The 14,398-nt window shown below is 37.7% G+C and overlaps 1 protein-coding gene and 1 pseudogene across 6 annotated transcripts in view; one reads left to right on the top strand and one right to left on the bottom strand.

The window, feature by feature from the left end:
• PHF20 (PHD finger protein 20) overlaps window positions 1–14,398 on the top strand; it is a 144,328-nt gene that overhangs the window by 69,996 nt on the left and 59,934 nt on the right. For 4 of the 6 annotated variants that reach the window (XM_045885700.3, XM_064573101.1, XM_064573100.1 and 1 more), the window contains exons 5-9: window positions 501–580; window positions 3,201–3,588; window positions 7,741–7,854; window positions 8,544–8,732; window positions 9,273–9,452. In XM_045885700.3, coding sequence (XP_045741656.1) covers window positions 501–580; window positions 3,201–3,588; window positions 7,741–7,854; window positions 8,544–8,732; window positions 9,273–9,452 — 951 coding nt within the window. The remainder of the gene's footprint in view (window positions 1–500; window positions 581–3,200; window positions 3,589–7,740; window positions 7,855–8,543; window positions 8,733–9,272; window positions 9,453–14,398) is intronic. The other 2 variants (XM_045885702.3, XM_064573102.1) reach the window with 2 other exon arrangements.
• On the bottom strand, window positions 2,216–2,554 carry LOC123851737 (transmembrane protein 256-like; annotated as a pseudogene).

Raw genomic sequence — 14,398 nt, forward strand, 5'->3', positions numbered from 1 at the left:
TAGATGTGGTTACATGAAGGTTATTCATATGGATTATGAGATGAATGTGACCTCTAAAAACATGATACCTTTAGTAAGCAGTCATGTTTCTTTTAAAGTTTAAAAGATATTATTACTCTTAAGCCCAGAAAATAAAGATTGATAAAAATTAATAATTCACCAAGCAATAAATAAAACTGCATTTTTGTCACATTCTTAATTGTTTTATTGCTCTTTGTTCTTGGCCTAAATTCAATGCAATTCTTTTTTTCCATCAAAAAGCAGATGGATTTTGATCTGTATAAATAAAGAGAAAACCTACTATGTAATTCTTGACTAAGAAATGAAGGCATGCATACTGCTTATTATCTTGAACATAAATAAGACTGCATGTGTTTCTTAATATTGTAATTCTCATACATTTATTATTGTGGTTGGAGCTCCTTTGTGTTTATGCTTTGAAAAGTTTTGTTGCTTTCATGAAACTGTAAGTTAAATCATGATATCTTCTTAAATTTTAGGTACTTACACTGTGAAATTTTATGATGGAGTAGTTCAGACTGTCAAACATATTCATGTCAAAGCTTTTTCCAAAGATCAGGTGAGAAATGTGGTTTTGTGCTTTCTGGTATGAATAATGCTAACATTGTAGTTCTGTTTCTCAAATAAAGACGTTACATTTGTTTATGATGGCAAAGTCTTTATTTCCTTCACCTGACACAATTTCACTAGAAAGCAATACACAAGTTTTCAGAAATTGTTAATATTTGTCTCTCTGCCATTTCCTGTTATCTGTTTTCCTCATCTTTTCTCAAAACTGTCTGGTTATTATTCTTTTTTTCTCTATCCCTGTGCCCTGTCCTTAGAACTGTTATTCATCATAGGGAACTTGCTAATGCTTGAGGAAACCTAGAGTGTATTTTCTCCTCATCTAACTTTGTCCTTCAGCTCACGACCATGACTTGGTGGTTTCAGAACTATAGTTTGGCATGAATTTGGCAATTGCTTGTGCTAGATATGCCTTGTTTGAAAATTTTGTTTCCTGTTGTTCCAGGCACCATGCATGTATTTGCTTGAGTATGACACAGGAGTTTTGATATAGGAAATATGGGCCATCTAGAAATGTTGCCTACTCTTTTCATACATTTTTCCCCTTTAGTCTTTTTCATGTTTATGCCTTAATGAAATAGTTGGGAAAGCAAGGTCAGGATTTGGGTATTGATGTTTTAAAACTTCTGGTTGTTACTACTTGTTAACTTTTTGAGTAGTTGTTGATGTGACAGTATTTGGTGATGCTGGAACCTGTTGTGTCTTTTCTTATCAAATGCCTCTACTTATCACAAATTTTAGTAAATTCTTCTGTACATACATATATTTAGCAATTTCAGAGGGTTATGTCTCATGATATCTTTAAAGGTCGCATTAAGAATGTTTTTCCCTTTTGCTGGTTTTCCTTTAAAGACACTTGAAACAGTTATAAAGGTTTAGCCCTGAAGATGTTTTCTCTGTGATCATTTGACCCTCAGGCATCTAAGGAGCTGCTATACAGTACTCTAAAATGTTATTTTGTGGGGTTCCTGACTGGCTCAGTCAGTAGAGCATGTGACTCTGGATCACAGGGTTGTGAGTTTGAGCCCCACATGTAGTGTAGTTTACTTAAAATTAAAAAAATAAGTAAAATGTTATTTTGGCCTTAAATTTGGCAATTTTTATGATGAGTTTGTGGAATGAGTTAATACAGATAGAGGACTGTGTAGATAAGAACTTACTCAGAATTGTCAAGATTGTATCTAGAATTCCCCAAGTGGAAGTCCGGGGCTCCAGATAACAAACATTCAACTGTTTACTCTGCTGTACTGAATAAATTGATTGATAGCACTTGTGATGCTTTGGGTTGGAGATGAGCACCTTACCCAGTGTGGATTTGTGGGTGCTTCAGTTCCCAATTCCCAGCTATCCCTGAGTGTCTCACCTCATCTCAGACCTGGTGGGTGGTCAGGCATAGGCCCACAGTTCCTGCTTGTTTGTTTTTTTTTTTCCAAGAGAGCATTGCATTTGCATAAACGACTTCTCAGGTCTCTTCAGCCCTAAGGATCTAGGGTTCCATAATGGCTACATACAAAGCTTAACTTCTTTTTTTTTTAAATTATTTTTTAAATTTGCCTTTCTCTTTTAATCCCCTTCCTGCTCCAGCTCTTAAAAAAGTACCCAGAAAGTACCTTAAATACAAGGAAGCTCAAATAACCATGGCAAGCCAGCCCAAGATTAGCAGGCTCCCTCCCACAGGGGCCAAAGTCTGGAAACTGGGTCTGCACTCAACCTGGTAGTAAAAGCTGGTGCAGAATAAGATGGTTCTAGAGGCTAGTAGTAACCCGGCCCTGAGGAGCTTTCTACAACAGGACACCCGTAATAGGACCAGGCTGTGTAAGAAGTGGTGTTTGTTGGCCTTGTCAAAGAGCTCCTTCCTATAGGCATCTGGAAACTGGGCGCCCTGCGTCCTGTAGGAGGCCAAGCCTCAGGCCCCAGCCCTCGACAAGGTGCCCAAGTGATGGAAAGCAGCCCCTGGCCCGGCCATGACAGTGGATGGATGGTCACGTACCTCCAAAGCTTAACTTCTTAAAAATATCTGTCATAGACAATTTTTAAAGCTCTTTTCATATATTATTAGAATAGATTGAAGTTTTTTCTGTGTGATCATACTGCTCTAAATGTTTTGATAATTTATATATTAGGAACATTAACTTTTTTTGAAGTTATAAAAACAATACATGAGCTGTAGAAAATTTGAACACTATAGAAAAGCACAAAGAAAATAAAAATGAGGGGTGCCTGGGTGGCTCAGTCATTAAGTGTCTGCCTTTGGCTCGGGTCGTGGTCCCAGCATTTTCTTAGAACACCTCTGTCAGAAAGATTGCTTTGCAGAAGAAGTTCCTGGGGTATTTGTCTGTCCCTTTAATTATCTAGTGACTTATTAATAATCAAAATAGGGGAGATCACTCTGTGTCAGAAGGAATTGAACATGACTGTTGCCTTTTTTAAATTTAGGATTCATTCTCAAGCCTCAGAGTATGGATGGATATTTTCAGTGGTTCTTTCCATTATGTGATAAAGCATATATCCTGTTTTAATTTGTTTATCTTCATATGTTTGCAAAAAACCATCTGATTTTATATTTGCAAGTAATCACAAAGTGTGTTTCATCGCTATTTTGCTCATTTTAGAATATTGTGGGTAATGCTAGGCCTAAAGAAACAGATCACAAAAGTCTTCCATCATCTCCTGATAAACGAGAGAAGTTTAAAGAGCAAAGAAAAGCCACTGTCAATGTGAAGAAAGACAAAGAGGACAAAGCCTTGAAGACAGAAAAGCGACCCAAGCAGCCTGATAAAGAAGGAAAGTTAATTTGTTCTGAGAAGGGGAAGGTGTCAGAGAAGAGCCTTCCCAAGAACGAGAAGGAAGATAAGGAGAACATTTCAGAAAATGACAGAGAGTATTCTGGAGATGCTCAAGTGGATAAAAAACCTGAAAATGACATTGTGAAGAGTCCACAAGAAAACTTGAGGGAGCCAAAAAGAAAACGAGGCAGGCCCCCTTCCATAGCTCCTACTGGTGAGTTTCCCAAGTGGGGTCTGCATTGGGCAATGCCAGAGTGTTCTTCTGTGGCTCTTGGTGATTCTTTATCACTTCCATACTTCAGTTCATTTTTATGACTGACTTTGAATCATCCTGTGATCTGAAAATAAGTTATGAATTTTAAGGGAGGCATGTATCCAGATGAATGTAAGTTGTAAAACATGTCCTTGACTAAGCTTCTGGGGTGGTACATAACTGTACACTAGATGCTTCAGCTTATATGGTAAAAACTAATAAGCTGAGGCCTTTTGCCTGTGCCTATTCAAATGATCTCAGTTTAAGTAAGCTTAATAGAACCTGGGATGAGGAAATAATAGTTTTCCTGAGAGACATGAAAGAGGAAAGAAGTAATTAGATGTGGGTGTCTGACAGAGCCTGGATCAAAGACCACTGGACCTAGGAAGGCATGGGTGCATTTTGAAGTTGAGCTCTCTGGAGAGTGATTATGGGTTGGACATTTTCACAGTCTAAGTAAAAAACTGAGATAACTAATTGGTAAGAGTTAGGGTTAAAGCGTACAGGTTTAGGGAAGAATGTATAGTTATTTTAAAAAGTTGAAATTTAGAATTCTTCAGGAATATCCAAGAATAAAACATATCCTGAATTTCTTCCTAGATCAAACACTCCTTCTCTAGATCAGTTCAGTGGCATGAGGAACCCATAGGATCTCTAGTCTGAATGCTGGCTAGGATAATCTGGCAGTGGTCTTCACACATTCTTGCTTGTATATTTCCTACATGAATATTGAAAAACAGAATCCTTTAGTACATTTTAGAGTGATAGCTATTTTTTCTCACAAGTTTAAACAGCTGCAAATGACATATTTATATTTTAAATACTTTTTGATTTGAAAATCATTAAATAGATTTTCATTAAAACTGCAGAACTACAGAGTTAGCTCATTCATTGGTCCTGCATGATGTGGAATGCAAAGTGAGTCCTATCAATCCAGGCAGGTACATCAGACTTAATTTCTGTGGAAAAAAGTCTGCCTTAATTTACTTCAAATAAATATTAGTATTCATTCCCAGTAGACAGCTTTCTCACATCTGAGTTCTAACTTTTAGATAGGAAATTAGATATAGATTGATTTCTTCCCAGATGAATTAAGCCATCTCCTCCTTTAATGGTTGTAACTGAGTTTAGCCCTCAAAAGCTGAGCATGCTGGAATTGCCCGTAGGCCTCTTTATGGCCTAGACCTGCACTGTCCAGTATGGTAGCCACTAGCCACATGTGGCTGTTGAGTACTTGAAATGTGGGTGGTCTGAATTGAGATGTGCTGTGAGTGTAAAGTATACTCTGGAATTGAAATACTAGGTACAAAAGAACCCCGTAAAATATCTCAATTTTTAATGTTGATTACATGTCAAAATGATGTTTTTGGATGTATTGGGTTAAAATATATTCTTAAAATTAAATTTACTTTTTTTTTTAAACTAAAAAATTGAAAATTACACGTGTGGCTTGCATTTGTGGCTCTCGTTATATTTCTGTCTGACAGCAGTGGCCTAAATTCACTGGCTTTCTCCTTAGGATTCTGGGAGAGAATTAAACCCCAACTGCCTAAGGCATCCATAGTGCATTGACGTCTCTTCCATGCATTGAGAATAGTACTAGTTGTAAACCATACTTGGGAGAATTGAGAAAATTACCTCTGCGTTCTCTGTTCAAATGAGGAACTCCAACTGAGAAGGTCTGGAGGTTTTAAACCTCTGGGCAGTGTACCATGTTAAGATATAGGATGAGCATTAGGCAGGCTTTTTTATGTAAGTGGAAGAAGGGCACTTATGCAAGAAGAGGTGGAAAATGAGAACTGGTGGAAGTCTGATGTGTCCTCATCTCAGCTTAGGAAAGCATATATATGGGAATTGAGTGCTCTGAAACAGATTCCCCTTTAGCTGTTCATGCTCTGGCTTGTACCCTCTGGAAAGTACGTACTGGGTTAGTTGTACTCAACTTTGCTGACTGCCCCATGAAGCCATATGACTTCACTCAGATTAAAAAAAGGTGGGGAGGCATTCAGTTTATTGCTTTCATTTTGTTAAGTGTAAGTTTCATACCAGATAGGATTGATTTAATAGAGAAATGGTGTTTTCCAGGTTTGCCTGAGGCATTTCTCCCCAGTCAGAATCTCTGGAATTGTTAACAGCCTTCCCGGATGATTCTTAACTGTAAAACACTAATGTTTTGTGTAGTCAGCCCTGGTTTGTATGTGGTATCAAAGTGAAGAATGCTTACCAAATATCTTCTATGTAGTTCAAATCTCCTTTAAAAATTGCTTGGAAAAAATTCATTGACCCAGTGCAGCGTTGAGCTCTCTAAAGTTTACAGATTTGATTGGAACAGGATCTGAGCTATTTAGGGAGGGTTGTTTGTATTTGTGTTTAATTTGGAATGTGTATGATTTCCAAGTTCTCACCACTTGGAGCAAAATAACGTTGGCACATTGGGAAGATTGAACACAGCCGAGGAGTTCAGCATACTCATTAGGTTTGCCTCCTCAGAGCTCTGCCCTGTCTCTTGTTGGGCCTTTCGACATGGCCGATCTGAAGCTACTGGTCTTCAGTGAGTCTTCTTCCCCATTGCCCAAACCCCCGGCCCTCTGCGGGCCACCTCCCCAACTCTTTCCCCCTTTCTCCTTCTCTCTCCTTTCAGCCTTCATCAGACCCCTTAGCCCCGCCTTACCCCCAAGCTTCCTAGTTTCATTTCTTTTGTTTTTTCTTCTGCCTGTTTTTTGGATTCTCATCTTTCATGATTGGGGAGAGCTTCTTAAATGTTGGGTTTAAAAATAAAGAGTGAATACTATCCAAGAGTTTAGTGTCTGCACTGCTAAATTATGTCAGAGCTGGATTTGTTGGGATCAGCAGCCTTGCCTGGAACACTATCAAATAGCACAGTCTCCTGAGATTTTTCTGGAATTGTTTTTAAGAGGTTATAAATGTTGACATTCTTTTTGGTCCCTCATAACTAGGACCAGTGCCAAGCTAACTAATTTAACAAGTAGAGATTGAAAACAATATTCAAACTATAGTCCCAGGTACGCATCTTAGGAATTAGCCTGAATGGTGGGTTTCCTGAGTATTGGATAAGTCAAGTTTTGATGAGGAGATTTGATGGTGATAAAAATGACTTTTTTTTTATTGCCCTTTCACCTTCATATTTTATAGTAGTCATGTTGAGGGTGCATAGGTGGCTCAGTCAGTTAAGTGTCTGCCTTTGGCTCAAGTCATGATCCTCGGGTCCTGGATTAAACGCCGCATTGGGCTCCCTGCTTCTCCCTCTCTGTCTATTCCCCGCCCCATGCTCACTCTCTCCCTTGCTCTCTCAAATAAATAAATAAAATCTTTTTTAAAAAAGGGAGGTGGGGAGGATAAGGAGGGGGAGAAACAGACTCCCCGCTGAGCAGGGAGCCTGAAGCAGGGCTGGATCCCAGGACTGCACTCTGAGACATTGACCTGAGTCTGACCTGAGCCAAAGGCAGACACTTAACCGACTGAGCCACCCATTGTTTAAAAGAGAGGATTTAGAAGAGAAATGTATGCAGAGGGGCGCCTGGGTGGCTCAGTTGTTGAGCGTCTGCCTTCGGCTCAGGTCATGATCCCAGGGTCCTGGGATCAAGCCCCGCATCGGGTTCCCTGCTTTGCGGGGAACCTGCTTCTCCCTCTCCCACTCCGCCTGCTTGTGTTCCCTCTCTGGCTGTGTCTCTCTCTGTCAAATAAATAAAATCTTAAAAAAAAAAAAAAAAAGAAGTGTGTGCAGAGCTGGGTCATAGGAGAAACCAAAAAAAGAGATGAAGGAAGGGGTGCCTGTTTGGCTCAGTTGGTAGAACATGTGACTCTTGATGTTGTGGTCGTGAGTTTGTGTCCCACATTGGGTGTAGAGATTACTTAAATAAATCTTTAAAAAAAAGAGAAAGAGATGAAGGAGGTCAGTCTACAGGGTGTCAGCATCTCATATTTAAGGAAGTGGTTTCTCACCTATTACACTTTTATTTTCTTGTTAGCCCTTTGGGGGTCTGTTTATTATATATGTGTGTGTGTGTGTGTGTGTGTGTTATCTATATATAATCAGGATTGGGCATGAAGAAATTACATAACTTCTTTTGTGTCGTTTTATATACACTGTAGCTGTGGATTCGAACTCTCAAACTTTGCAGCCAATAACATTGGAATTGAGAAGGCGGAAAATATCAAAAGGAAGTGAAGTCCCGTTAAAACGTCCCCGGCTTGACAAAAATTCATGTGAGTCTCCGGTTTGTGTATGTGTGTGTCTAGAACTTGATGTTGATTGGATTAATCTGCTCTGTATTCATGTTGTTTCCTACTCCGTATATATAGGCTCTAATGCTGTTTTTGGTCACAGGAGCTAATGTGGATGGTTTGGGTTGGATAAGAAGGAGTTTTGCTTAAAGAAGAATAAATCCCAAAGCACAAACTATATAATAATGTTGGATTCAGTGGTGTCATCTTTATACCCATAAACTACATTTCCATTGGAAATTTAATGGCTTAGGAAGGGATGGATTTCATATGTTGAGTAAAACTTTAAAAATGCTGTTGATTTAAAAAAAGTACTTTGGCTCCAAAAACGATTTGTGATTTTTCTAAGGCTTTATAAACCTTATTGACTTTAAAAATTAGTACATAGACTTTTAAGTTGGGAAGCCCCAAAATAGAACTTAGATGTCAAGATTAGGGCATGACCTTAAAACATATTTTTCAGACCATGAATAAGGATGATTCTATCCTGGAAGAGAGACTGCCTTTATTTAAAACTATAAATTAAGAAGGATATTTCCTTTTATCACTGGTCTAATATTCTAGAAGTCTCTCTAAAGCCCTTAGAGAGGTAACCAGCCCAGAAATCTGTAATAGCAGAGTTATTTCTTCTTAATTGGGTTCTTGACCATAACCCTCTTAATGGTTTGTAGCTCAGGAAAAGTCAAAAACCTATTCGGAAAACACTGACAAAGATTTATCGAGGAGACGGTCCTCCAGGCTGTCTACTAATGGGACACATGAGATCCTAGATCCTGACTTGGTTGTATCAGATTTGGTTGATACGGTTAATACTGATCCTCTGCAAAACACATCATCCAGTAACAAGGAATCTGAAGAAGGTGAGTCGGAGTGTGTTCTAGAATTGTCTTGCCAGCTTGTCTGTCTAGTGAGAGCCAATCTAAATCATTGTATACTACCTCCACAAGTTTTAGATAGTGTTGAAATTAAATTTGTAAATGGTTTGCAGGGTTTCTTATACCGTTCTTCACTGGTGATTCAGTAGACAAACTGTACACGTTTGTGATTGGTTTTACTTAAATATTTCTGAATGTTGGGTTGGAGGTATAGTGCTTAACGAATCCTGTCCCTCTCTCTGTGTTTCTAGTGCCATCTTGCTCTAGTGCTTCTGCCTTTTTGTCAGCACTTCAGAAAATCCTCTGTTTACTTTGGTCTCTTATTGGCCTTTTTCTTTGAGATGCTCACAGCTCTGGCTGTTATGTGCTGGAAACTGTGAATGTATTCTTGTATGCTGTGAGGTGAATGGCTTCCTCTAAAAAGTCCCTGGATATCTTAGTCGGCTGTGGGACTTTTGGTTGGTTATATATCTGTATATGTTCCCTGGGCTTTCTTTTTTTTTTTCTTTTCTTTTTTTCTTCTAGGTCAGTTGAAATCTCCTTTGGAAGCTGACCAGGTCTCATCTACACTGACTTGCCACTCCTTTGGTGATGGATTGGAGGCTGCAGGCTTGGAGTTGAACTGCAAGTCAATGGGAGAAAACAGTATGAAGACGGAACCGGCTTCTCCTCTTGCTGAGTTACAAGAGATTTCTACTGTGACAGGTTCCTATTTAGTGTTAACTTAATTGTCTTCTATATATACTTTTGCTTCTGCTTTGATGGTGAATTAAAAAAAATGGACTTTTCTATGATGTTTTTTCACCTTATTAATATTTTCTTACCATTTTAATGCTATATCCTTTTCATTTTTGATATTGCTAATTTGTGTTCCCTCTCTTTTGATTAGTATAGATTTATCAATTTTGTTGATGGTTTCAAAGAACCAATGTTTTACTTTAATTTTCTCTGTCTTTTTAAAATGCCATTGATTTCTGTTGTTTTCTTATCTTTTTTAAAAAATTTCTGTTCAGATCTTATCTTCTTCCTTGACATTTTTCTAGAAACTTAGATCATTGGGAAAAAAACCCACAAAAAAACAAAAACTTAGGTCATTAGTTTTAGATCTTCTTTTTTTTTTTTAAAGATTTTATTTATTTATTTGAGAGAGAGAATGAGATAGAGAGACAGAGCATGAGAAGGGGGAGGGTCAGAGGGAGAAGCAGACTCCCCGCCGAGCAGGGAGCCCGACGCGGGACTCGATCCCGGGACTCCAGGATCATGACCTGAGCCGAAGGCAGTGGCTTAACCAACTGAGCCACCCAGGCGCCCCTTAGATCTTCTTTTCTAATATTAGCATTTAAAATTACAAATTTCCCATTAAGCACTGCTTTAGCTACATGCTGCAAATTTTGATGTGTTGTATTTTCAGTTTCGTTCAATTTAAGATATATTGTGATTTATTTGTTGATAATGGGTTAACTTTGAAGTGTGTTGTTTCATTTCCAAGTTTTGGGGTTTTTAGAAAGACTTTATTGTTACTGATTTGTAATGTAATTCCATTGTGGTCCGAGAGCATACTTTATAGGATTTCAGTCTTTTAAAATTTGTTGGGACTTAATTTTATGGCCCAGCATATGATCTGTCTTGGTGAATGCTCCATATACACTTGGAAAAAAAAATGTGTGTTCTGCCATTATATATCTGTTCTGTATCTGTCAGTTAGGTCAAGGTGATTGATGGTGTTTTTCTGACATATATCTCCACTGATTTTGTTTTTTTGTCTAATTCTATCAGTTTCCAAGGAAGGGATGTTAAAAATCTCTAACCATGATTGTGGATTTGTCTATTTCTCCAATGAATTCTGTCAGTTTTGCTTCATGTATTTTGAAGTTTTGTTATTAGGAGCATACACATTTATAATTGTTATGCCCTCTTGGTGAATTGTCCCCTTTATAATGTGAGATATCATGCTATTTTTGGTAATAGACTTTGACTTGAAGTCTGCTTTATCTGATACTAGTACAGATACTTTTGCTTTCTGTATGCATGGTGTATCTATTGCTATCCTTTTCTTTCAACATAACTATGTCTTTAAATTCAAAGTGTGTCTTTTATAGATGTGTCTTTTATAGATAGTATATACCTATTTGGGTTTTGGTTTTAACTGCAATGTGTAGTTTGTTTACATTAAATGTAATTATTGATACAGTTGCTTTTAGATCTACCACTTTGCTTTTTGTTTCCTGTTTATCCTGTGTTTTGTTCTTTTCCACCTTTCTTGTTTTTTAGGTTAATTGAATTTTTTTTCAAATTTCATTTTAATTTAGCTATTAGCTATTAGCTGTACTTCTTAGCATTTGTTTTAGAGGTTACTGTAAGGATTATGATATGTATCCTTAACTTTCACAGTTTACTTTTAATATTGAACCACTTTATATAAAATGTGTGGTCTATTAATCTTTCCCCCTTTTATGCTCTACCTGTCTCATGATATATCTATATATGCTATAAAATAATTTTTGCTCTTAATAACTATGTATTATAAAGATGAAGAAGACAAAAGAGGCTTATTTATGCACATATTTACCATTTCCACTTCTTCATACCTTCCTGATATTTCTTTCCAGCCTTAAAATTTTTCTGTAGTTTTTCTTGTAGTGCAGGTTTCCTGGTGACAAATTCTCGTGGTTTTTGTTTTTCTGAATGACTTTAACTTTGAAACTTGAAGGATATTTCCACTGGGTATACAATGTGGGGTTTACAGTTTTTTTGTTTTGTTTTTCTTTTTAAGCACTGTAAGGGTGTTGTTCATGGTCCTTTGGCCTCTGTTTCTGAAGGGAAGTTAGTGATCATTCATATCATTGTTTCTCTGTGTACAATGTGTTTTCCTTTTGGTTGCTTTTTTTTTTTTTTTAAAGATTTTATTTATTTATTTGACAGAGAGAGACATAGCGGGAGTGGGAGAAGGAGAAGCAGGCTTCCCGCTGAGCAGGGAGCCCGATGTGGGGCTTGATCCCAGGACCCTGGGATCATGACCTGAGCCGAAGGCAGCCAATTAACAACTGAGCCACCCAGGTGCCCCCCTTTTGGTTGCTTTTAAGATTTTTCTCTTTATCATTGCTTTTTAGCAGTTTGACTATGATTTTTTTTTTTTTTAAAGATTTTATTTATTTATTTGACAGAGAGTCAGGAACATAAGTAGGGGGAGAGGAGAAGCAGGGCTTGATCCCAGGACTCCGGGATCATGACCTGAGCCGAAGGCAGATGCTCAGTGGCTGAGCCACCCAGGCACCCCTGTGATGTATTTTTTTTTAACCTATTTGAGAGTCACTGAGCTGGAATTTGAAAATTAATGTTTTTTATCAAATTTCAACCATTATTTCTCTGAATATTTTTTTTCTATCCCATTCTCTCTGTTTCTGTCTTCCTTTATTGGTGATTCACATTAGAATTAGGTTAGAGCTTTTGATACTGGGCCACAGGTCACTGGGACATAGTGACTTTTTCTTTTCTTTTCCCCCCCTTTTCCTTCCCCCTCTTTTTCAAATTAAATAATTTCTATTTTCCAAATTCTTTCTTCTCTCGATTCCAATCTGCTGTTAAGCCCATCCAGTGAATTTTTTATTTCTGATGTTTTTGTTTTTATTATTTATTTATTTATTTAGGTTTTTATTTTAAAAAATTTTTTCAAGATTTTATTTATTTGACAGAGAGAGAGAGAGAGAAAACGAGCACAAGTATGGGGACCAGGAGTGGGAGTGGGAGAGAGAGAAGCAGGCTCCCTGCTGAGCAGGGAGCCCAATGCAGGGCTCGATCCCAGGACCCTGATATCATGACCCAAGCTGAAGGCAGACGCTTAACCAACTGAGCCACCCAGGCACTCCATTTCTGATGCTTTTTTAGTTCCAGAGTTCCCGATTTCCTCTAGCTTCTCTGCTGAGATCTTGGAGTCTGTAAATTCGTTATGAGTGTAGTTTTAATAGTTGCTTTAAAGCCCCTGTCTACCAAGTTCAACATCTAGATTATCTTGAAGTTAATCTCCATTGATTGAGTTTTTTTTTCTCCTGCCTCTGCAGATCACATTTTCCCTTTTCTTCAGATGTCTAATATTTTGTATTGCATCCTGTACAGGGTGTCTGCTCTGTTGTCAAGCTTGAATTATATTATGTTCCTCCAAAGAATGCTGATTTCTTTGTTCAAAAGGGCAATTAATTTGGCTTAACTCAAATTCCAAATTTTTTTCCTCTGCAGTGGGCAGCAGCTGAAATCTCTGCTCAATTCTTTTAACTTTTGTTGGGCTGCTTGAAACTGTACATTCAAAGATCAGCCAGAAATTTAGGCAGAGTTTATATGAAGAAATTGAGGCCACCCTTTGGTGGCTTTCCTTTTTAGGACTTTCTCCCTCATTTTCTAGCTGTTGTAGTTGCCCTGAACTTTGTCTTTTATATCTTCAACCAGTAAGAGTTAAGTTTTTTACTTGAGTTTTAGCTACCTGGTGTTACGGACTGGAGCCTGCCTTTAGGTGAAAAGCCTTAAAATATGGGAAACTTATCTAGTGCTGTTCTCTTATTCCAATTATCCAACTCTTGTTTCTGCGGGCTTTTTGTTACTCTTTAGTGCCTTTTCATATTTGTTTTTTAATATTTTTTTGTAGTTTATAATGGTTGTATGCAAAAGGGATGTTCGACTATGAGCTTTTCTAACATGACTGAAAGAGAAAATGTTATGGTAATAGGCAGCCTAGGAAGTTGTACACATTCATGACTACACAGAGGGATTTTTTCTTTTAAGTAGTGATTGCTTGTTGCATTAATAGCTACTTGGATGTAACATTTCGATAATGTTATATTTGTGGTAAATGTTCAGAGTCCAGGATGGTGCTGACCATGAATAAATCTTGATCTTTGCCTTTTACAGTGAAGAACATCTAAGCCACTTTTTTTGTGTGTATGTGTATTTTTTATTTTCCTTTTTAAAAAGTACTATAAAAATACTGATCATAAAAATGTCTATATAGAGGCTTCAGGAGTTAAAGTGAGAAGTGTCTTCTATCTTGCTCCTTTTCCCTTGGGTAAACCTCTTTTATTTGTTTGTTATTTTTCCAGATCCTTTTCTATATGTTTACCATAGGTAGGGAAGCAATTAAGATTTAAATGTAATTGGTTTAATTCTAGCCTTATTGTTCTCTTGCTTTTGTAGTCTTCTGGAGATCTATCTTTGTCAGTACACTTGTTTCTTTTTTTTTTTTTTTTTTTAAGATTTTATTTATATATTTGACACAGAGAGAGCACAAGCAGGGGGAGCAGCAGGCAGAGGGAGAGGGAGAACCAGGCTCCCTGCTAAGGAAGGAGCCCGATGCAGGACTCGATCCCAGGACCCTGGGATCATGACCTGAGCCGAAGGCAGTGGCTTAACCAGCTGAGCCACCCAGGCGCCCCTTGTTTCATTCTTTTTAATGATTGAATATTAGGGTCTTGTAAGAATGTTCCATCATATATTTAACCATTTCCCTTTTGATGGACATTTAGAGTGTTTCTGAGCAATCAGTGTTTCAATGATGCAGTGGTATTCCTTGAATATATATTTTTGACCACTTGGTGAATAGCCCTTTGGGATAACTTTCTTTGAGTATTGCTGGATTTAAGAGAATGCACATTTTAAATTGCATC

The sequence above is a fragment of the Mirounga angustirostris genome, unplaced genomic scaffold (assembly GCF_029215605.1).
Source record: "Mirounga angustirostris isolate CCGP_5_RB_7025 unplaced genomic scaffold, mMirAng1.0.hap1 SCAF_10, whole genome shotgun sequence".
NCBI lineage: Eukaryota > Metazoa > Chordata > Mammalia > Carnivora > Phocidae > Mirounga > Mirounga angustirostris.